Below are 24604 nucleotides of genomic sequence, written 5' to 3' on the forward strand. Positions count from 1 at the left end.
TCCTGAAGAAGCCAGGATGACGAAACATGTAGGAGAATAAGTGTAAAGGGGTCAGATTTTTACTTGCTGTACATGTAATACTTTGCTAAATCAATGCATCACTGTTTTTAATGAATTTTGTAAATAAAAACTTGTTTTAAAAGCAGTAAACGTATTAACAGTTTTGTAGCTACAGTATCCCATCCTTAAAGTGTAACTCCACTTTTGTTGAGAAAAAAAAAAAATTCTCCTCTTGGGGATCTATGTGCATTGCAAGGATTGTAAGAAACTTTGTTGCAGATTCCTACCCTTTGTTATTCTGAAGAAATCCCTACATATTCCTCTCTGCCTCTGTTCTGAGTGGGTCTAATGGGAGTGGTTTCATAACTATCTATCAGGTGTGCACCTGCACAGCACTAATGAAGAAATCTGCTGGGCCCGCATCCCTTTAGAAGTGTTCCTACAGGGAGTATCTCACCAAAAATGACTTTATTGTTGCAGGGGATACCTGAAAACCTGACTTGTATCTTAGGCAGACTTCTGGGAAAATCGGTGAGCCAATCACACAGGCAGGAAATGGTGTTTCTGGGGAGTGGTCAGTACACATTCTGTGTACAGAACAACTCCAGGTGGCCATATTGCAATGCATTCTCAGAAAATGACAGTGGTTGCAAATGACCTTTCCTGAAAAGGAAAGGTCATTTTGTAATAACATTTAATTACAACATGACTTGTGTTGCAATTGTATATGCCATATTATTTTTTCTTTATTTTCTATTTTTTTTCCCAACAAAAAGTGGAGTCACCAGTTAAATTTTCCTACCTGTACTTTGATCAATAAGGAATGATGGTGGAAGTCAAATGTTTCCCTGTTCCTATCCACAATGTTTAATTATGTTTGATATAGCACTGGTGCATACTGTATATAATTGTGTTGATTCATAAATACTCAGAGGTCTTTTTTTCTAGCAGCTGTGGGTGAAAGAAGGAGAATTGTTCTTTTTTTTTTTTTTTTAGGGCAGGATTGATTTTATTTATACTGTATATAGATAGTATCAGTAGAAAAAATGCTACTATTTTTGTTGTTTAAGTCCTGCCATAAGCTAAAAATTCAGTGTTCCGATGAACACAAAGTTCTGTCCAAACCAGTGTTTGCACCAACCTGAGAGCTCGTATCTATTAGTAAATCAACCCCAATTTCCAGGTCAGATAAGATGGCAGCTTTTAGTTATATTATTGTGATCAGAAAAGTAATTGGGAGCAGGATTATCCAGCAATGGTGTAAAAGGCTGGATGTCATGGAGCTTCCTTCAGATGTTGTTGGTTTGGTCTTCATACAGGCAGTACTTCCTGGACGTGTTGTGGAACTGGTGTACCCCATGTCAAGGAGGTTTCCTCCACATGTCCTAGTTGGTTTAGGAATTTCTGGCACTTCATTGAATGTAACTTGCAGGTAGGAGCTGATCCAGTTTTGGTATTCTGTCACCAGCGTGTACACCCCAGGGAAGTTGGGGTATGCGCAGCCTAATCCCCAGCTCACAATTCCAACCTGGTACCATACGTCTTGGACCTTACACACCAGAGGTCCTCCTGAGTCACCCTGTAAGACATCAATTATCATTAGCTGCACCAACGTCTATCTGTTTGGAATAATTCCAGAAAATAATTACGGTAAATGTTTAAAAATTAAGCATGTACAATTTTCCAGAAATGTGTCTACCTACAGTACTTGCTGACCGGCAATATACCTATACTTCACTGGATTTCAAGTGGTTATACTGGGATGATTCCTCCATGAAGAGTACCTGTCACATGCCTATTGCTGTCACAAGAGATGTTTACATTCCTTGTGACAGCAATAAAAGTACTAAAAAAAAAAAAATCAAAGTGCCCCGTGCTCACGCGCAAAGGCAAACGCACATGTCGGTCCCGCACACATATAAACAATAATCATCCCACACATGTGCCTAATCACCGTGAACATCAGATCGTTGCCAGTAATTCTAGCACCAGGCCTCCTGTGAAAATCTAAAGTGGTGACTTGTAAAGGTTTTTAAAGCGTCACCTATGGATAGTAAAATTTACGTTGTTTGTCGCGGTTGCATGGGCCTGGCCAATTTTAAAGCGTGTATCTATTTACTCAGTGTAACATCATCTTTTATATTTTACAAAAAAAAATTGGGTTATGTATTCTGTTTATTTTTGCATTAAAATTAAAAAAAGGATATTTTTTTTTTGCATTAAAATTAAAAAAAGGATATTTTTTCCCCCAAAAAAACTGCTGCGCAAATATTGTGACATAAAAAAAATGCAAAACCCACCAATTTATTCTTTAGGGCTTTAAAAAAAAAAAAAAAAAAACATTTAGAAATTTAAAGTTTTCTAGCCAAAAATACTGTTTGTTACATGTAAACAAAAAGTGCCAGAAAAGGCCTGGTCTTCAAGTGAATGGGCATGGAAGTGGCACAGGAACAAGAGTTAGCAACCATACCAATTGTATTTGCTGGAAAGCTGAAATCCAGCCTTACCTTAACCACTTACAGACTGGAAGATTTTCCCCCTAAATGACCAGGCCAACTGACAATTTTTTTTCCCACACATAGAGATTTCTTTTGGTGGTATTTGATCACCTCTGTGGTTTTTATTTATATATAAACAAAAAAAGAGCGACAATTTAAAAAAAAAAAAAAAATATATATATATATATATATATATTCACTTTTTGCTATAATAACTATCTAAAAAAAACCCAAAAACATCAGTTTAGGCCAATATGTATTCTATTACATATTTTTGGTAAAAAAAAAATTTCAATAAGCGTATATTGATTGGTTTGCGCAAAAGTTATCGCGTCTACAAAATAGGCAATAGATTTATGGCATATTTATTATTATTTTTCCTGGTGCCTCACATGGCAGCATACCCATGGTTGGTTGCTCCGCCCCCTACCAACCCACAGGACCATTTTAACTCTATAAAAAAGAGTTGCTCCCCTCAGTCAGTATTCTTTACTTTGTCCTCATGCCTGCAGGATCATTATCAGCCTTACCTCACCGCTTTGTGGTGTAACCGTTGCAGGTTCAGGCTCTCCTGCAGTATGGAGTCCCATTGCTTGGGCTACTAAAGGCGCCAGATAAGTATGGGAGGCCGTTTTATCTGTTCTTTTTTTGGGCCATATTGGAAGATTAACAGGAGCTTAGCCTCTCCTCTTTGCTCTTCCCTGATGGCATGTTTCATATCCTTATGTGAGCAGGCTGTTACCTACCTTTCAGTGTCCCTCAATGGATTATGTCCTCCCCTCTTCCTGTAGCAGTGTGCGGCGCTTCGCGCGCCGATCTGCTCTGTTTTACTCGGCGGGGGGCCTGGGATTCATTACAGAGCCAGCTATCAAGGTGAAGACATCTTCCTAAGTGTCTTCCCTATTTTTTGCAATGGAGCCTGGCCAAGGTATTTAGGGGCTTGAAAATGGGTACATTTGTTTATGTTTATGTATATATTTTGTGTATATATGTGTATCTGTGTGTGTGTATATATATATATATATATATAAATGAACATCAGGTGGGTTACCCTCTTATCTTGAAGTCCTTGTTCAATCAAAGCACCGTCAAGGTGGACTCCCAATGTAAACATAATCCGACACGAATTAAATAAGATTTTGAATCCTATTGAAATTCCCAATAGGAAAAGATATTCAGTTGACAAACCTCGAATTCCATTTGTCTTCCAGTTTAACAGTTATAGCGAGAGGATCTTTAATGTATTAAGAAAACATTGGACGATATTGAAACGATCCTATCCTCATATAGAGGAGTTTCAGTTAACTCCGATGAAGGCATACCGGCGCAATAAAACCTTGCGCGACCTTTTAGTGCGATCCGAATTTAAACCAGAGAGGCAGGATGAGAAAAAGATGACCTTTCTTGGCAGTAAAAGAAAAGGCTGTTACCCCTGTCTCAATTGCATTCAATGCAATTTAGTTATCAAAGGGAATAACTTTTCTCATCCTAGGACTAATAAGAAAATAATCATTAATGGTTTTTACACCTGTCAGTCATCATATGTAATTTACATTCTCACATGCCCCTGTAATCTCCTTTACGTGGGGGAAACCACCCAAAAAATTAAAGACCGTATCGCACAACACCGTAGTACAATTAGACATCCTCAATCAAGTTTACCTGTATCGCGTCACTTCTCAGAAATGGGCCACAAAGACACAGATCTACGCTTTATGGTTCTAGAAGAGATTCCCCATGACAAAAGAGGGGGTGATAGGATTTTGAAATTAAAAAGACGTGAAGTTTGGTGGATCAACAAATTACAGTTCCTGTACCCTGATGGTATGAACAGGGACTATGATTTGTTTCTGTTTGTTTAAAAATTTATAGTATAAGATTGATTAGAGGTATGACTATTTTTGAATATGTTATATTTTCTTTAGATTGATTACAAAAGGCTCCCGTTGGAAATACTAGATAGCAGAATATCAACTGGAATCCATGAAGAAACTTGAGACATGTATAGAAATAGCAACATATGTATATTCATGAGAAATATTTACAAAACACCGAGCTAATTAAATGAGATAATATAATTGGTTCATAAGTGATATGATGAGGATATTTGAGATGTAATATGATGAACCTATCTTGTAGATTATCCCCTATTGGGGAATTTAGGATGGTTTTAGGGTAGTAGGTTTATGTAATAGGGTTAAATTTGGAATGGTTTTAGGTGTTTTGTATAGGATAATTAATTATGTGACACAGGTGTGTATCAGACTGGGTGTGGATAAAGGAACACAGTGTGGTTTAGCCTTTCACACACAGCCTGAAAAGCCTGACGAAGAGCGAGTTGTGCTCGGAACTGTACAGTGGCTTGCTTGTATTTTGAAACAATTAATGGATTAACTTTTCAGTAAAAGGACACTTTTTGGCATCAAGCATCGTTCCATGTGTTTTTTCTATATATATATATATATATATATATATATATATATATATATATATATATATATATATATGTGTATACATATATGTGTATATATATATATATATATATATATATATATATATATAGTTAAAAAGAAAAGCAGAAGAAATCTATCCTTTTCTTTTTCTTGTCCAGCTACCCCTAGTAATGTGATACCGCAACAAAAAGATCCTCATCATACCACTAGGTAAGGGCTGCAACAATCAGGTAAGTTTTTTTTTTTTAAAAAGAGCACTCCGGGCAAATTAGAACATATTTTTTGTTTCTACAGCCCGCACCGGGGATCATCCCGCAGATCATCTCACCGTAGTTCCTCAGATAGGAGATCAAAAGGTCATAGGCGCTCAGGGCACTCTCATTCATCCTCAGCTCATGCCTCCCGCAGTGGCCACAGGTCACCCCGACATACCCCTAGCAGACACAAATCCCACAGAGTGGTGTATGCAAGAGAGAAGACCTGTTGGGTATGTGGAAGACAAGCGCTGCCGGAAAAATTGGTACGCGAGAAGTGTCTACTAGAGGCTACAGGGGATAAAGAGAAAGATAAGCAGCAGTCTCTGGAATCAATTAAGAGCCTGATCAAGGATTTTAACCAGGGAGTTGGCCCTCTCCCAAGACCAAGTTAACCCACCCTCGCCTGAAGCAGCAGTAAGCCCATCCACTCCTCATTTGGACACAGAGGTGGATTCTGAAGACGAGGCGGAAGGGGTGGATGGCAATATCTCAGCTTTTGACTTCGCTCTAGTTGAGCCTTTCATAACCATGGTCAAGGATGCAATCCAGTGGGAGGAAAATCCGGAGCCACCTTCTAAAACAAAGAAATATTTCCCACATCTGAAAAAGAAGTTATCAACTTTTCCCTTGAAGGAAGAAATCAAGGAGGTGGTAACAGATGAATGGCAGAAGGTAGACAGAAGATCTATGGCGTATAATCGTTTTCTTAAGTTATATCCACTGGCAGAAGCAGATGCGCATCTTTTTGATGCTGTACCAACTGTGGACGCCTCAGTTATGAGGTTGGCTAGAAATTCAACCTTACCACTAGAAGTCGCAGTCTCCTTTAAAGATGTCCTTGACCAAAGGATTGACTTAGACCTGAAAAAGACATATCAGGCGGCTGGAGGAGCATGCAAACCAGCGGTAGCTCTGACTTCGATCTCAAGGGCCACCAGAGTATGGTCAGACAACGTGGAAACGGACCTCAGACAAGGGGTGGGCTCAGAAGAAATCATTAAGGTACTGGATGAATTAAAGCTGGCCTCAGATTTCATAGCAGAAGCAGCTATTGATGTCCTAAAATGTTCTTCCAGGACCATGCTGTATTCCATCACGCCCAGAAGAGCATTGTGGCTAAAACCATGGTCGGCAGACCCAACGTCTAAGCAATCATGGTGTCGTATTTCATACGTTGGGAAAGCCCGGTTTGGCGAAAAAATGGATACGGCAATTATCAGAGTCACAGGGGGAAAAGTGGGCTAATCCCCCAGGACAGAAACAGGAGGAAGAGATTTGCAAGTCGCCCAACGGGCCAGTTAAGAGGGAAGGACTCCAGATCCTACCACCCAGGAAAGGAGTACAGAAGGGGCTGGAAAGGTTCACAAGCTACCTTTCTGTGGTCAGCTAACCAAAATCCTCTACATCCACTGTTGAGGGCCAGAAGTCCTTTTGACGCCCTCCCCACCCAAACCGGTCTGGTAGGAACCCATCTAAAGGCGTTTTCCCAGGTTTGGGTGGAAGGTTGTGTAGACCAGTGGGCAGTGTCCATGGTCTGTCAAGGTCATTTCTGGAGATTCAAAAGGCAGCCTCCCCTCTATTCCTTTCAGCCCACCAAGATTCCAACCTCCAGAGAGAAGAAGGAGGCCCTTCTTCAATATGTCAAAATGCTTGTTCTCCAGCAGGCATTAGTACCAGTTCCAGACTCGGAGAAGCGCTTAGGCTTTTATTCCCCGGTCTTCTTGGTCCTCAAAAAACGGGGGGTTGGAGGCCGGTGCTAGACCTGAAGAGACTGAACAGGCATATCCGGGTGGAACATTTCAAGATGGAGTCCTTAAACACGGTCATTCTATCCATTCAGCCAGGAGATTGGATGGCGTCCATAGACCTTCAGGATGCGTATCTTCACATACCTATCCACTAGGGGTGCAACGGATCAAAAAACTCACGGTTCGGATCGTTCCTTGGATCAGGAGTCACGGTTCGGATCATTTTCGGATCAACAAAAAAAAATCTCCCCCACTGTAATATCCACAATCTCCCCCACTGTAATAATATATTAGCAGGGTATTGGTGGGTATATTGGCAGGGTATTGGCAGAGTATTGGCTGGGTATTGCAGAGTATTGGCAGGGTATTGCAGAGTATTGTCAGGGCATTGCAGAGTATTGTGAGGGCATTGCAGAGTATTGCAGAGTATTGTCAGGGCATTGCAGAGTATTGTCAGGGCATTGCAGAGTATGGCGGGGGCATTGCAGAGTATTGGCAGGGCATTGCAGAGTATTGCAGAGTATTGGCAGGGCATTGCAGAGTATTGTCAGGGCATTGCAGAGTATTGTCAGGGCATTGCAGAGTATTGGCAGGGCATTGCAGAGTTTTGGCAGGGCATTTCAGAGTTTTGGCAGGGCATTGCAAAGTATTGGCAGGGCATTGCAGAGTATTGGCAGGGCATTGCAGAGTATTAGCAGGGCATTGCAGAGTATTGGCAGGGCATTGCAGAGTATTGGCAGGGCATTGCAGAGTTTTGGCAGGGCATTGCAGAGTTTTGGCAGGGGGAAGAGAGAAACCGGCGTCATGATATGACGCCGGTTTGTTACAAGTAATCGCTCCAGCCGCCGGGTGTACCAAGATTGCCGCCGCTCCGGAGCTAGGCCGAAGCCGCGGCCTTTCCTATGGCCGAGGCCACAGAGCGCTCTGGGGATCGCGTGTGTCCCGATCCGCGGAAGTTGATCCGTACGGAACACGGATCATGGACGATCCGTTGCACCCCTACTATCCACCTTCAGTTTCAACCTTTTCTTCAGTTCAGAATGGGCGACTTACATCTTCAATTCCAATGCCTTCCCTTCGGGATTTCAACAGCGCACAGAACTTTCACCAAAGTGCTAGTAGCAATCTTGGCTCCTCTTTGAGAGAAGGGGATTCGAGTTCTACACTATTTGGACAATATTCTAGTTCTATCTCAGCACAGACAGACCTTGGTGATACATGTACAATTGGTCCTAGACACACTGATAAAGTTTGGCTGGCTAATCAACTACGCCAAAAGTCAACTTACGCCCACACAGGAGATAACTTACCTAGGAGCATTCTTCAACACTCCAGGAAGAGCAGTTTCACTCCCGGTAGAAAAGATCCCTTCATTGATAGGGAAGGTGAAAAGGGCACTAGCGAGCCATTCCATGTCAGCATCAGACTGTCTGAGCCTGCTCGGTTCCCTCTCTTCATGCATACCTATGGTGAAATGGGCCAGATGGCATCTACGGACTTTCCAGGTTGGCGTTTTATCACAGTGGAAGAAAGATCACCTAGATCAGAGGATATTGATTACACCTGCAATGAAATCCAGCCTTTGATGGTGGACAAGACCATCCAACCTTCTGCTTCACTGTCCCCTTGGCCCCAACCCATGGACTGTTCTGATGACAGATGCAAGTCAGTTAGGATGGGGGGCACATTACCAAGACCAGTTGTTACAGGGCAGATGGCAATTCAATGCGACAGAGGTAGTATCAAACACCTTGGAGCTAAGGGCGGCTTGGTTAGCAATCTTGTCTCTGGCCACCTTCCTCAGGGGAAAAGTCATCCTTCTCCAGATGGACAACAAAGCGTCAGTAGCTTATGTTCAGAAAATCAGGGAGGAACGCACAGCAGGTCCCTCTTGAACGAAGTGACACCCATTCTGACATGGGCCGAGAGGAATGTAGTCAACCTACGGGCCTCATATATCCCAGGGCCAGAGAACCAGTTAGCCGATCAGCTTTCAAGATCTTTCAGCCACAACAACGAGTGGTCTCTGAATCCGAGGGTCTTCTCCTGGATATGCCAACAATGGGGCACTCCCCAAATAGACCTATTTGCCTCCACGCTCAATGCGAAGACACCGCTTTTCTTTTCGAGATTCCGATCTCCGAAATCAGCAGGGGTAGATGCCTTAACCCAGCCATGGAACTTTCAGATGGCATATGCATACCCACCAACTCCACTGATACTGAGGTTTCTCCAACGTCTAACAACAGAAGCGATCACAATTTTGGCAGTGATTCTATACTGGCCCAAGAGACCATGGTTCACGTTGCTAATCAAGATGGCCTTGTGCAAACCGCTTCCCCTTCGACGCATAGACAACCTTCTGTCTCAAGGCAAGTTCTGTCACCCGCACCCGGAGATCTTAGACTTGAGGCTTTGGAAGCTGAACGGAAAAGGTTAAGCGAGTTAGGATGTTCGCATAATGTCATTCAAACACTACTACTGCCCAGAAAAGCATCTACGAATTCCACATACTATAGAGTTTGGAGAAAGTTTACGGAATTGGCAGAGACTAACCATTTCGATCCTCTAAACCCCCGAATCCAGAACATACTCCTCTTTTTACAGAGTGGATTGGACTTAGGTTTGGGCCAGAATACGCTTAAAGTGGGGTTCCACCCAAAAAAACAAAAATACATAAAAAATTCTAAAAAAAAACAAAAAAAAAAATTGGATATTTTTTTTTTTTTACTCACCTCTAAATGCCTGTTGCTAGGTGGTCCCTCGTAGTCTGCCCCTTCCTCTGCCTGGCCTGGTGACATCACTTCCCCCTCGGCACAGGAAGGGCTCCGCTCTGCTCCCTCCCTCCTGTCAATCATCTGGGACCCATTACAGGTCCCAGGTGATTGAGCGGCCAATCACGGCGCACGGCGCCGCTCGCGCATGCGCAGTGGGTGCCAGGCTGTGAAGCCACAGCCCGGCGCCCACAGTTGAAATGCCGGCGCCGACGAGCGGAGGGGGGGGGACGAGCGGGGCTTTGATCCCCCACATCGCTGGACCCAGGGACAAGTAAGTGTCCAATTAAAAGTCAGCAGCTGCAGTATTTGTAGCTGCTGACTTTTAATTTTTTTTTTTTTGACGGCCCCCCTGGGTGGAACCCCACTTTAAGGTCCAGGTTTCAGCCCTTTCAGCTCTAACAGATACCCGGTGGGCACTAGATCCTCTGGTGGAACGTTTCTTGAAAGCAGTTCTAAGATTGAGACCTCCTAGAAAGATGCTATATCCCAAATGGGATTTGACTATCGTGTTTAGTGTCCTTTCAAAACCTCCTATTGCTCCCACAGAAGAATGCACCTTGGAGAATATTTCTCTGAAGGCAGTCTTTCTAGTCGCCATCACTTCGGGTTGCAGGGTATCAGAGATCCAAGCATTAGGGTCACAAGAACCCTACATTACCTTCTTCCCGGACAGGGTGGTGTTGCAAAATATTAATCAGTTCATCCCTAAAGTACCTTCTGTCTTTCATCTGAACCAAGAGTGGGTTCTTCCAGCATTCGGGGAGGATCCAGCCTCCTCAAAACTGTATGAGTTGGATATAGCCAGGTCCCTAAGTCACTACCTAAATTAGATGCAGCAGTTCAGGAAAGATCAACGGCTATTTGTCATCCCCAAGGGTGCCAGGAAGGGAATGGCAGCATCTAAGACGACCTTGGCAAGCTGGATTGTAAGGTTAACCCAAAGAGCATATCGGGCTAGTGGTCTCCCAGTTCCAGATGCGGTCAATGCGCACTCAACGCATGGAATAGCCTCCTCCTGGGCAGCTTTGGCCCGGGTCTCCCCTGAGACAATTTGTCGAGCGGCCAGCTGGTCGTCCTTCAGCACGTTCATGTCCCACTATAGTGTAGACCCAGCAGTCCTTACTTCCCGAGAGTTTGGGGAAAGGACCTTGCAGTCATCTGTACTGTAACTTTTTTGTTTAATTAAATTTCTTTATTGCAGTACCCTCCCTGTAAGCGAGTTATTTACCATGGGTATGCTGCCATGGGAGGCACCAGAAAAAATGGAAAATTGAATACTCACCTTTCCGTAATTCTCCTTTCCTGGTGCCTGCCCATGGCAGCATACACCCTCCCTTCAATGATCCTTAGCGTTATGAGATCTAGTTACAAGAATACTGACTGAGGGGAGCAACTCTTTTTTATAGAGTTAAAATGGTCCTGTGGGTTGGTAGGGGGCGGAGCAACCAACCATGGGTATGCTGCCATGGGCAGGCACCAGGAAAAGAAAATTACGGAAAGGTGAGTATTCAATTTTTACTAGAAACGGCAGCGATCTGCGGTTTTTAGTGGGACTGCGACATTGCGGTGGACAGATTGGACACTTTTGACACTTTTTTGGGACCATTGACATTTATACAGCGATCAGAGCTATAAAAAGGAACTGACTACTGTGTAAATGTCACTGGCAGGGAAGGGGTTAACACTAAGGTGCTATCAAGGGGTTAAATGTGTTCCCTGGGAGGTGTTTCTAACTGTGGGGGGGGGGACTGACTGGAGGAGGAGAGAGATCGCTGTTCCTGATCACTAGGAACAGCAGATCTCTCTCTGCTCCCCTGTCAGAACGGGGATCTGTCTGTTTACATTGACAGATCCCCGTTCTGGCTCTCTTTCCCGTGATCGTGGGTGGACGGCAGACATTGGGCCCCCCACTGTGCAGCGGGCACGCGTGCACGCCTGGTATGGCTCTTAAAGGAGCCAACGTACAGCTACGGTGATTTGCGGGAAAGAGCTGCCCTTCCGCAGTATAATGACGGCGGCTGGTCGGCAAGTGGTTAAAGTAACGTTAAAGTCTATTTTTTTCATAAAACATAAGCTAAAGATAATATAACGTACGCGTATTACCTGCTTTTTCAATAAATTTCCTCTCCTGAGTTTACTTTTGCAATAGTCCCCCAGCCAAGCGGACAAACCCTGTGTGTGCATGTGAGTGGCAGTCAAAATGCTGCACATACCGTTGTAGTACAAAGTGGAAGGATTCAAATAGAGGGCCTCCTTTGGGATGGCATAAATCCTGGCAGTGTAAGGGGAACATATAGAGGCCAATTGGCTGGTGTAGGAAATTGTGATTGACATGGATATATCACACAACAGATAATTAATTGGAGGAAATCTCAATGGCACCACATCCCAATAATCTAGGGCAGGATACGAAAACATGCTTCAAGAGAGAGCTGGGATGTTTTAGGTGCCAAACACATAAATTACAACATCTGATAATGTTGCAAATTTTGTAAATATATTTTTTATCTATGAAGTTTTCAACTGTATATGTATTATTTCATGTATTTGATCTATTTGTCCAGGTGTGGTAGCATTTATCTCCTGAAGAAGCCTATAAATTGGTGTAACATGTTGGCATTGCTATACCATGACAAGCAGCTGTAAATAATTCACATTGTAGACGTTTAATGTGAAATGATCCTAATTTTCTTATTATTTTTCTAATGGTTTTTAACACAAATTTAGACAAATAATATACTTTTTATCAGATGTTGCAATTTATGTTATCGGCACCTAAAAAATCCCAGCTCTCTCTTAGAGCATTTTTTCGTGTCCTGACATGGATATACATCACTGGACATTGTGATTGATGGTGGATGTTTAATGCAAGCAATTTTTTTTTTTTAACCACATCCCGCCAGTTGCACGCATATATGCAGCCCCTTGGCGGGTGGTGTCACCCACCTGGCAGGAATCCTTTTTCCCATCCATGTAGCCGGCACAAATCTTTTCATCCTGGATGTTTTCATTACTTCCCCCATTGCAATACATTTCTTGACACGTACTGTGATCTATTAGGGGGGTCATGACCTCCTGAAGGGTCCCATTTAAAGGTGGCTTCCCTGATGATGAAACATAGAAAAGAATATAATTACCAAGACATTCTTTGCAAAACTATACATAGGTAGATCCCCTTTAACCACTTAACCTCTGGAAGATTTACCCCTCCCCTTCTTGACCAGGCCATTTTTTGCGATACGGCACCGCGTTACTTTAACTGACAATTGCACGGTCATACAACGCTGTACCCAAATGAAATGCATGTCATTTTTCCCCACAAATAGAGCTTTCTTTTGGTGGTATTTGATCACCTCTGCATTTTCTATTTTTTTACGCTAAAAACAAAAAAAGGCCAGCAATTTTGAAAAAAAAAAAAAAAAAAAAACAATATATTTTACTTTCTGCTTTATATTTTTGGTAAAAAAAAAAAAAATCACAATAAGCGTCTATTGATTGGTTTGCACAAAAGTTATAGTGTCCACAAAACTATGGGATTTTTATTTATTTATTTATTTTTATGCTAGTAATGGCATCGACCAGCAACTTATAGCAGGAATGCAATATTGCAGCAAACAATTGGACACTAACTGACACTTTGACACTTTGTGGGAACCAGTGACACTAACACAGTGATCAGTGCTAAAAATATCCACTGTCACTGTACTAATGACACTGACTGGGAAGGGTTGAAACATCTAGGGCGATCAAAGGGTTAAATGTGTGCCTGACCAGTGTTTTTGTGTACTGTGTGTGCTGGTTTTACTAGGGGAAGTTGTATCCCCTCAGATCGGCTTCTGTTGTGACTAATCACTGTGTGCCCCCCCCCCCCAGGTAGAAGTGCAGAATCACGTACAGTATCACACAAAAGTGAGTACACCCCTCACATTTCACATCTCTAAACCTTGTGGACGGCCTTTCCAGAAGAGTTGAAGCTGTTACAGCTGCAAAGGGTGGGCCAACTCAATATTGAATCCTACGGACTAAGACTGGGATGTCATTAAAGTTCATGTGTGTGTAAAGGCAGGTGTCCCAATACTTTTGACAATATAGTGTATTTACAGTATCTCACAAAAGTGAGTACACCCCTCACATTTTTGTAAATATTTTCTTCTATCTTTTCATGTGACAACACTGAAGAAATGACACTTTGCTACAATGTAAAGTAGTGAGTGTACAGCTTGTATAACAGTGTAAATTTGCTGTCCCCTCAAAATAACTCAACACACAGCCATTAATGTCTAAACCGCTGGCAACAAAAGTGAGTACACCCCTAAGTGAAAATGTCCAAATTGGGCCTAAAGTGTCAATATTTTGTGTGGCCACCATTATTTTCCAGCACTGCCTTAACCCTCTTGGAGTTCACCAGAGCTTCACAGGTTGTCACTGGAGTCCTCTTCTACTCCTCCATGACGACATCACGGAACTGGTGGATGTTAGAGACCTTGCGCTCCTCCACTTACCATTTGAGGATGCCCCACAGATGATCAATAGGGTTTAGGTCTGGAGACATGCTTGGCCAGTCCATCACCTTTACCCTCAGCTTCTTTAGCAAGGCAGTGGTCATCTTGGTGGTGTGTTTGGGGTGGTTATCATGTTGGAATACTGTCCTGTGGTCCAGTCTCTGAAGGGAGGGGATCATGCTCTGCTTCAGTATGTCACAGTACATGTTGGCATTCATGGTTCCCTCACTCACTACTTTACATTGCAGCAAAGTGTCATTTCTTCAGTGTTGTCACATGAAAAGATATGATAAAATATTTAGAAAAATGTGAGGGGTGTACTCACTTTTGTGAGATCCTGTATATTTACTTGAAATGAGATAAGATGTGAAATTGTAATAGGCAGGTACAGAAATCAATCAAGCAACCATCTTATAGCTTCACACTTGAAAAGCCGTACTTTATCCATCAGGTTTTGTGGGTGGGACTTACGTAGTAGGATTTATTCATTAACATCCTGGAGTCTTTTATTGAACTCCTCCAGGACATTTGAAGAATGTATTGTAGCAGTTTCTAAAAGGGTTAAAAATATTTTCCGTGATTGACAAGAGCCACGCCGGGCCAGAGCTGGGGTGGATGACCTCACACTATCTTCAGCCAGGCAAGGACATGTGTGACAAAGGCAACAACCTGCTGGCTGCTCTTCTCCTGGCAAAAAACAAAACAAAAAAAAAAACAGATAGATACCTTGCCTTGCACTTTTCTTCAACCTGGTGGTGGAATGGTTCATCATGAAGTACTTTGGCTTCCTGGAGATCCTTCTTCAGTGCAGAATAGTGTTGGGCAAATGGTTGGGGCCAAGCAAAAGTTCGGCTTGAACATCGCCTGTTCGCCCATTCGGTGAACACCCAAATTTGTAGGGCGCTCGACGGATATTCACCCCGCTGAGCACCCCACAATGCACTGCCTGCTCTACAGTGCATTCTAAGCTCTGATTGGGCAATGCTTTGCCCAATCAGGGCACAATGAATATCAGTTTTTTAAGGAGCGGGGCCAGAAGCTGCCTCCCGCATCCCTAACAACAGATGAGTCATCAGCTGTCACAGGCTTCCCCTCTGACAGCTGAATGAAAAAAAACAAACATTGCTGGCAGAAGAAAAAAAGTGGAAAAAATGGCGTGGGGGGACCAGACCCTTATCTGAGCATGCAGCCTGGCAGGCCAGGAAAGGGGGGGACGAGTGAGTGCCCCCCCCCTCTTGAACCATACCAGGCCGCATGCGCTCAACATGTCCCCACCCCAAAGCACCTTGCCCTCATGTTGATGGAGACAAGGGCATCTTCTACACAACCCTGGCGTTGGTTGTGGAGATCTGTGGGTATAGGACTTATAGGAATCTGGAAGGAATCTGGAAGCCCCCTTTAATAAGGTGGTCTCCAGATCACAACCCCTTCCCTACTCATTCACCAAAAAAAGTGTCAATAAGAAAAAAAACAGTTTTTGACAATTCCTTTAATTAAAAAATAAAAAAGCAATGCCCCCCCCAATGCAGATCCATTGTCAATCACAACGCCCGCCACATCGCCAGACCCGGAAAAAAAAAACCTCCGCCCGCGAGCAAGGCTAACCGCCAAATGCCTGCTCCTCCATCTGACAGTTCTTAAATGACATCACCTGGTGGCCCTGCCCCTTACCTATTTAGGAACTATTTGGAAGCCTCCTCTAATAAGGTGGTCTCCAGATCACAACCCCTTCCTTACTCATTCACCATAAAAAGTGTCAATAAGAAAAAAAAAAAAACAGTTTTTGAAAATTCCTTTTTAAAAAAAATAAAAAAGCAATGTCCCCCCTGATGTAGATCCATAGTCAATCCCAACGCCTGCCGCACCACCAGACCAGAAAAAAAAAAAGCTCCGCCCGCAAGGAAGGCTGACCGCCAAATACCTGCTCCTCCATCTGACAGTTCTTAAATGACATTATCTGGTGGCCCTGCCCCTTACCTATTTAGAAACTGTCACCCCGCAGCGCAGGCATTGGGCGGTTAGCCTTCCCTGTGGCGGAGTTTTTTTTCTTTTTTCGGGTCCGGTGGTGCGGCAGGCATCGTGATTGTGGGTGGATCTACATCAAGGGACATTGTTTTTTATTTATTTATTTATTTTTATTAAAAGAATTGTCAAAAAACTGTGTTTGTTTTTCTTATTGATACTTTTGTTGGTGAATGAGTAGGGAATGAGTAGGGAATGGGTTGTGATCTGGAGACCACCCTATTATTTTTAATAAAGGAATAGTAAAAAAAACTGTGTTTTTTTTCTTATTGACACTTTTTTTGGTGAATGAGTAGGAGAGGGATCAGGATCTGGAGGACCCCTTATTCCATGTTTGTGAATTTCAAAGAGAATTAGTTGAACCTCCAATGTGCTCAATCTGGGCAGATTCACCAATCCCCAATGGGCACAATGTATTGGTTGTAAGTGACATGTTTGGATTCTTAGTGGGAAAAAATAGTCAAGCCACTTTTAAATATAATTGTATAAACTCACCTGCATAGGATGTTGTACCCCATCCGGTCACCCAGCACTCCGTGCCACAGGGGAAGGTGGTGGTGGAAGATGGCAGACAGATCGGCATTATGTACTGAGTATAGGTGACAGGTGAGGCCAGCTGTACCAGGGCGATGTCCCCGATGTCTCCAGTCTCTCCATAATTAGAATTGATGATGATAGTCCTTACATTGGCAACAACTGTTTGAGAGTCAATCACACCCAGCCTGTACAGGCCCAAATACACTTTATAATTTGATTCCTGGATAGGACTGTAGAAAGAAAACAGTACAGAAAATGTATAACATCACTTTCAATGATCTTCATATTCTAATGAATGAGAAACAACCTACTCATAATTATTTGAATTTTTTTAATGAATGGCCTGTATGTACACTAGCCCAATGTTATGAATGTATGTAGGGTCATTAGAGTTCATTGTAATGCTAACTCACAGTAATCTCTTTGTGCCATTGCATGTACACAAGTGCAACTTCAAATGTGCTGTCATAGAGCATGCTGATAGGAGGAGAGAGCATAGTGGCAGAAAGAGGAGCCTATCACTGTGCTGACTCACTGTGCTAGGTTGAATGATGCTGGTTGCATTTAACCCAGAAGACGGAGTAAATCTAGTGGTAGGCAGAAATATAACCTAGAAGGTTTTGCTAGCCTAAGTATGAATTGCACCACATCTCTACACCAATGAAACAATAAAGGAGTAAAAAACTGTAACTTTTCAGGTGCTCCAAATTGTCCAAATAGTAAATCCTTAGAACAACAATCAAAGAAGAAACAAAAATTGTGCTTAAAAAAAAAATTATTGTGCCCATGACAACAGGTTTAAAATTACTGGAGATCTTTTCTTTTTTTTTTTTGTTTTGCTTTGATATATGGTTTTATTTTGTGTATTGGCATATGGGGCTGAATTTACATACTTTGTTAATTATCTTACATATATTAGTGAGATATATAATATAACTGTATATATATATATATATATATATATATATATATATATATATATATATATATATATATATCTCGAACATGCTGTGTTTTATTTTTTCCCTGCTTTTCTTTTCTTTCTTTTCCTTTGGTATTGTTGTTTTGTATATTAAACACAAAAATAAAATAAATAAATAAAAAATAAAATGCTAAAATTCTCATTGAGATCACATTTTTTAGGAAACAAAGCAAGCTAGATGATACTCTCAAAATATTTTACAAGATGAATCCACATATATAGCTATTATTGTTGCCCAGAGACACACCCAAGGAATACAAACAGCCACTTTAAATCCACAGTTACATACAATCCCATAGGATAATATTCATATCCAGGAGTGAAGGCAAAACACTCCTCAATGCGTTTCACAGGAGGGCCTGCTTCTTCAGGAGGATGTAGGGCCGTAACACACTTGTATCAGAGGAATGTGTTTCTCAAACATCGGTAGGGACTAGCTGCCACGCCGACCTCTACAGGAGAGAAGGTTGCAGCAGGAGATAACTAACACCTGCTGCCAAGGTAGGGAATACACTACCACATGTGACCACAAGAATAGTAGGTCCCGGCTCTTTCCCCAACCAATCAATGATGATCAATGATACATACCTGATAGTTTTATATTTAAATACTTTATAAAAGTTATCAGAGAACATACCCATGATTATTTTTTTAGAAAATGTTTACCCAAAAAACAAATTATTGGAGCTTTATGGAATAATTAATTTATAAAGGTAATATGTCATACTCACTTTATAATGCAATGTGCTGCAGTCAGAACCCACTCTGGTGAGATCAGGGAGCCCCCACATCTATGTGATCCTGAATATTGCAGACTGACCTGCCAGGGCCATGCCCCGACTGACGCATCCGTACCGCCAACTATCCGACTCGACACCTTGGGGGAACCGCACACTGAATCTGCAGCACCAAAAGCCTTTTGGGCTGACATAAGCAAAGAAAAATAATTAATTCGATTTTTTTTATCTTTCACCTTAACCACTTCAATACCGGGCAATTTGACCCCCTTCCTGCCCAGGCCAATTTTCAGCTTTCAGCGCTGTCACATTGTGAATTGCAACAGCGCAGTCATGTGACAATGTACCCAAACCAAATTTATATAATTTATATAATTTTTTCACACACATAGAGCTTTCTTTTGGTGGTATTTAACCACCACTTGTTTTTTTTTTTTTTTGCTAAATAAATGAAAAAAAGAAAATTTTGAAAAAAATTGCAAATAAATATTTGTTCTTATGTATTTTGCTACATTTCTTTGGTGAAAATAACCCAAATCAGTGTATATTTATTTACTGTGGAGCCAGTGGCAAAGATGGAACCAAAGAGCAGGCTGAAGAAGAAGCAAGTTCCAGTTAACCAGGGGCTCCAGGCAGCTTCTACACCTGGGCTTTTGGTTCCATCTTCGGCATTGGCTCCACAGTGACAGCGGCTCCCAGTCCCCACAGCTCCATCTCTCTCTTGCCGGTGGCCAAGGCTTCCTGGTGGCCTTTCTGTCCGCTTCTTCCCCAGAGGCTGCTCTTTGATCATTCTGAACTACATTTCAATGATTGGTCCAATTATCCCTATTTTTTTTAATAAATATTGCTTGTATATGCTGCACTATAGATATTGCACTTCTCTTTCCCTCCGCTATTGTGTTTTTACAGCCATACAGATTACCCAATGCTGGAATGAAGCTGCGCTTCAATAGTTAGGTTAGCAGTGTATTGTATAGCACTCTGGGCTACTTGCATCATCAAGCTTGCACTGAGGTTTACCTTGTTTCATGTTGGTTTATATTGTTTGACACCATCCTTTTTGGGCATGTGCTCATTCAATATTTGTCCAATCTTTCTGGTTAACTTACCTCCTGAAAAATTGTTTAAACACCTCATGCAAAGTCAAAGTTATAAAGCTCTCCTCCTTTTGTTGTTAATATATCTCCCCATGTAGCCCTTGATGGTACACACGATCGGATATTCCGCAGACAAAACGTCAGACTTTTCTCCGAAGGGCGTTGGCCAGGAACTTTAGTTGAAATTTAGGGGTGGATTTACTAACCCTGGTAAGTGCAAAATCTGGTGCAGATGTGCCTGGTAGCTAATCAGCTTCTAACTTCAGCTTGTTCAATTAGTCTTTGAAAATAAAACATGGAAGCTGATTGGTTTCTGTGCAGAGCTGCACCAGATTTAGCACTCTCCAGCTTTAGTAAATAACCCCCTTAGTCTTTCCCATTAACTCCAATGCATTTCACTAGAATGGAAATTTTGGTAAAACAAATACTCTTAAGCCTCGTACACACGATGGGATTTTTTGCAGACAAAACCGCAGACTTTTGTCCGAAGGGCGTTGGCCTGGAACTTGTCTTGCATACAAATGGCAAGGAATTCTCACCCAACAAACAAGAACCTAGTGACGTATTAGATCAGTGGTTCTCAACTCTGGTCCTCAGGGCCCACCAACAGGCCAGGTTTGCAAGATAACTGAAATACATCACAGGTGATATAATTTGCTGCTCAGTAATTGCAGTATTCTAGTCTGCATCTCCTCAAGGTAATACATAAAACCTGGCCTGTTGGTGGGTCCTGAGGACTGGAGTTGAGAACCACTGTATTAGACGTACTACGAGACTACAAAGAGGAAGTTCAATTGTCATGCACCACCCTTTGGGCTCCTTATGCTAATTTCGTGTTAGTAGAAGTTTGGTGAGTATTGATTCGCGCTTTTCATTTCGCGCTTTTTAGTTTGTTTCTGAACGGTCGTTCGTCAACCAGCCATGTTGCGGAATCGGAGGAGATAATGTGTGATTATTGGCCTTGGAGTTATTGCTTTGACCCAAGTCCAGTTCAGGAACAGGAGGAGGAGGATTTCTTGGACCAAAAATTGGTTGCTTTATTAATCGTGACCAATTAAGTCATATGCCTTTGCTGCGGGAGCTCCAGGAGAATAATCCAGATGATTTTCGGAATTATCTCCGGATGACGGACCCCTGCTTTCACTAACTCTCGGCATCATTGACCCCCTATATTAAGAAGCAGGACACATGCATAAGGCTTTTATTTTATTTTTTGGTTGAATAATAATGATTTTGATTTTTATATTTTCTATATTTTTGGATGCATAGAATGTACTTTTTGGTTAAGTTTTATTGGCAGATAGCATGTCTAATTTTATTTGTTTCCTTTTTTTAATGCACAATAAATAAATTGTGTAGAATAATACTTGGCTATGTGTTTTACTTCAAATGACAGTTTGGGAGTCGGCAGTTACATTTTAAAAAATACAATGTAAAATTGACAAGGGACACCAACATAGTTGTATCTTTGTTCTTAAAAACTACAGGATAATGGTGTTGTGGTAACTTGCACCAAAAAAAAAAAAATAAATAAATAACAAGCATAATAATATTATTCTTGATATCACTAGAAAAAAAAAAAACCTTTGAAAATTAGTTTGCAATAACTCCATCAGTATCAGCAGCAAAGCAGCTTCATTATTATCCCATTAAAGAAGAAGAGAATTGTGCACTGCATTTGGAGATCTTGTAATTTGCCGCGTCACGAATATTAATTCTCCATTACAAACGCTAGTTTACAAGACCGACCGCTTCTGGCTCGTCCTTGCTTCCGAGCATGCGTGTTTGTACTTTGGACTTTTGTATGACGGACTTGTGTACACGCGCTTGGAAAATCCGACAACAGCCATTTGTCCGCGGAAAATGTATAATCCTGCCATCCAACATTTGTCCACGGAAAATTTGAGAACAATTGTCCGATGGAGCGTACAAACAGTCGGATTTTAGGCCAACAGTCTGTCATCACACATTTCCCATCCGAAAATCCGATCGTGTGTGCGAGGCTTTAGAGTTTTTGTTTTACCAAAATTTCCATTCTAGTTAAATGCATTGGAGTTAATGGGAAAGACTAAAGCCTCGTACACACAATCTGACTTTCCGACAGGAAATGTGTGATGACAGGCTGTTGGCGGTAAATCCGACCGTGTGTACGCTCCATGGGACAATTGTTGTCGGATTTTCCACGGACAAATGTTGGATGGCAGGCTTTAAATTTTTCCGCAGACAAATGTCTGTTGTCGGATTTTCCGAGCGTGCTCGGAAGCAAGGACGAGACAGAAGCGGTCGGTCTTGTAAACTAGCTTTCGTAACGGAGAATTAACATTCGTGACGCGGCGAATTATGAAATCTGGAAATGCGGCGCACAATTCTCTTCTTCTTTAATGGGATAATAATGAAGCTGCTTTGCTGGTGATACTGATGGAGTTATTGCAAACACATTTTCAAAGGCTTTTTTTTCTAGTGATATCAAGAATAATATTATTATGCTTGTTATTTTTTTTGGTGCAAGTTACCACAACACCATTATCCCGTAGTTTTTAAGATCAAAGATACAACTATGTTGGTGTCCCTTGTCAATTTTACATTGTATTTTTTTAAATGTAACTGCCGACTCCCAAACTGTCATTTGAAGTAAAACACATAGCCAAGTATTATTCTACACAATTTTTTTATTGTGCATTAAAAAAAGAAAACAAATAAAATTAGACATGCTATCTGCCAATAAAACTTAACCAAAAAGTGCATTTAATGCATCCAAAAATATATAAAAAAAAATATACCAAATCAAATTATTATTTAACCAAAAAATAAACTAAAAGCCTCATGCATGTGTCCTGCTTCTTAATATAGGGGTTCAAAAAATGCCAAGAGTTGGTGAAAGCAGGGGTCTGTCATCCGGAGATAATTCCGAAAATCATCCTGATTATTCTCCTGGAGCTCCCGCAGCAAAGGCATATGACATAATTGGTGACCATTAATAAAGCAACCAATTTTTGGTCCAAGAAATCCTCCTCCTCCTGTTCCTGGACTGGACTTGGGTCAAAGCAATAACTCCAAGGCCAATAATAAATAAAAAGTTATCTCCTCTGATTCTGCAACATGGCTGGTTGAAGAACGGCCGTTCAGAAACGAACTGAAAAGCGCGAAATGAAAAGCGTGAAATGAAAAGCACGAAATAAAAAGCGCAAAATGAAAAGCGCAAAATGAAAAGCACGAAATGAAAAGCGCGAAATGAAAAGCATGAAATGAAAAGGATGAATTGAAAAGCGCAAAATGAAAAGCACGAATCAACACTCACCAAACTTCTACTAACATGAAATTAGCAGAAGGAGCCCACAGCGTGGTGCTAAAGAGCTGAAAAAACGCATAGTATGTCACTACGTTTGTGTTTGTTGGCCGACAATTCCTTGCCGTTTGTATGCAAGACATGTTTGGGGCCAACGCCCTTCGGACAAAAGTCTGCGGTTTTGTCTGCAAAAAATCCCATCGTGTGTACGAGGCTTAAGAGTATTTGTTTTACCAAAATTTCCATTCTAGTGAAATGCATTGGAGTTAATGGGAAAGACTAAGGGGGTTATTTACTAAAGCTGGAGAGTGCAAAATCTGGTGCAGCTCTGCACAGAAACCAATCAGCTTCCATGTTTTATTTTCAAAGACTAATTGAACAAGCTGAAGTTAGAAGCTGATTAGCTACCAGGCACATCTGCACCAGATTTTGCACTTACCAGGGTTAGTAAATCCACCCCTAAATTTCAACTATCCCACACTTGTGCTTGTGCCAGAAATAGTACATATAATGATAAAACACACACATGAAAAAGGGAAAAACAAAAAAGAACTCTGAAATAATCAAAATGACCTTAAAAAAGCATGCTCTAAATAAATAAGAGAGCAGATTGACATATTTTGTATAAGTAGCTCAATGTGCAAATTGAGCTACAATTTGCTGAGGGTGGAATCAGACATTTGGCAGCTAAATTAAAAAAAAAAAAAAAAAAAAAAGCTAAAATCACTCTGCTTACCCCTAGTTACAATGATCTCAGGAATCTTCAGGTCAGCATATAAAGTTTAGGCAAAGAGTTCCCAGATATGCGGATGGGAAGCTCAATATGGCTCCAATTTTCTTTGTTCAACTTTTTGTTTGGTAGCTCTCCAAGAAACCTTAGGTCAAAGCAGAAATTTTGGAAAGTTACTTACCTGTCGCGATTAGGATGAGTACAGTGAGTGTTCCCATTCCAGCACAGTGGAGGATACTCAGCAGAGATCTCCCTCTCTTTCTCGCTGACTTGTGAAGACCACAATTTTCTGTTCATGTGAATCACTTCAGCTTCCTCAATCTTTTTTTGTGTTTGATAAAGTTTGTATTTGTTTTACAAGAGCAGAACCATATACAGGTCATTCTCTCTCTCACCTCTTTTTTTTATTTGATAACTTATAGTTTCTGCAACATTTATGAGTGGCTAGACAAAAGTAGGGTTCGGAGAACAAGAAAGGTACAAACTACGACTTGGAAAAATTCTGCTGGCAGCAGTTCTCTTTATGGTTTTATAACTTCCTTATGCTTTTTTTTGCTTATTAAAGTTTTTAAATAGTTTTACAAGAGCAGAAAAATGTGCCATATACAAATCATTATTTCTCTCTTTTGTACATAACTTATAGTTTCTACAACAGTTTCAGTAAGATAAACGAGATAAGACACAGTAGGGTTAAGGGAGGAAGGAGAGAAAAGTTACAAAATACAGCTTGGAAAAAAAGGCCACTGGCATGGTTCTCCTTATGATTTTCCAGTGGTAAGCAGATGATACCTGTATTAAATTGGTGAACACTCCCTTGTTGTGGTGTATCTGTCTGTTCCAGGAATCATCGAGAAGTAGTGTTGGGTTCAGTCTTTGGAAAAGCAAAAAGGTATTCCTCTGTTTGATTGAGGTGCAGCCAGTAAGTGCTGATATAATAATTTGTATTGTATGTATCATTGTAAAAATGAGAGTTTCCTG

General features: G+C 41.5%; 1 protein-coding gene across 1 annotated transcript; it reads right to left on the reverse strand.

Moving 5' to 3' along the window:
• Window positions 1–985: 985 nt before the first annotated feature.
• Window positions 986–24025, reverse strand: LOC141148260 (serine protease 33-like). The gene is made up of 5 exons (XM_073635528.1): window positions 23808–24025; window positions 18508–18700; window positions 16753–17024; window positions 12680–12837; window positions 986–1579 (listed from the first exon to the last, which is right to left on the reverse strand). Exons 1-5 carry the CDS (start codon window positions 23842–23844, stop codon window positions 1208–1210), a joined length of 1032 nt encoding a protein of 343 aa, XP_073491629.1. The 5' UTR covers window positions 23845–24025; the 3' UTR covers window positions 986–1207.
• Window positions 24026–24604: the final 579 nt, after the last annotated feature.

Source organism: Aquarana catesbeiana, linkage group LG06 (assembly GCF_042186555.1).
Source record: "Aquarana catesbeiana isolate 2022-GZ linkage group LG06, ASM4218655v1, whole genome shotgun sequence".
In the NCBI taxonomy this organism is placed as follows: Eukaryota; Metazoa; Chordata; class Amphibia; order Anura; family Ranidae; genus Aquarana; species Aquarana catesbeiana.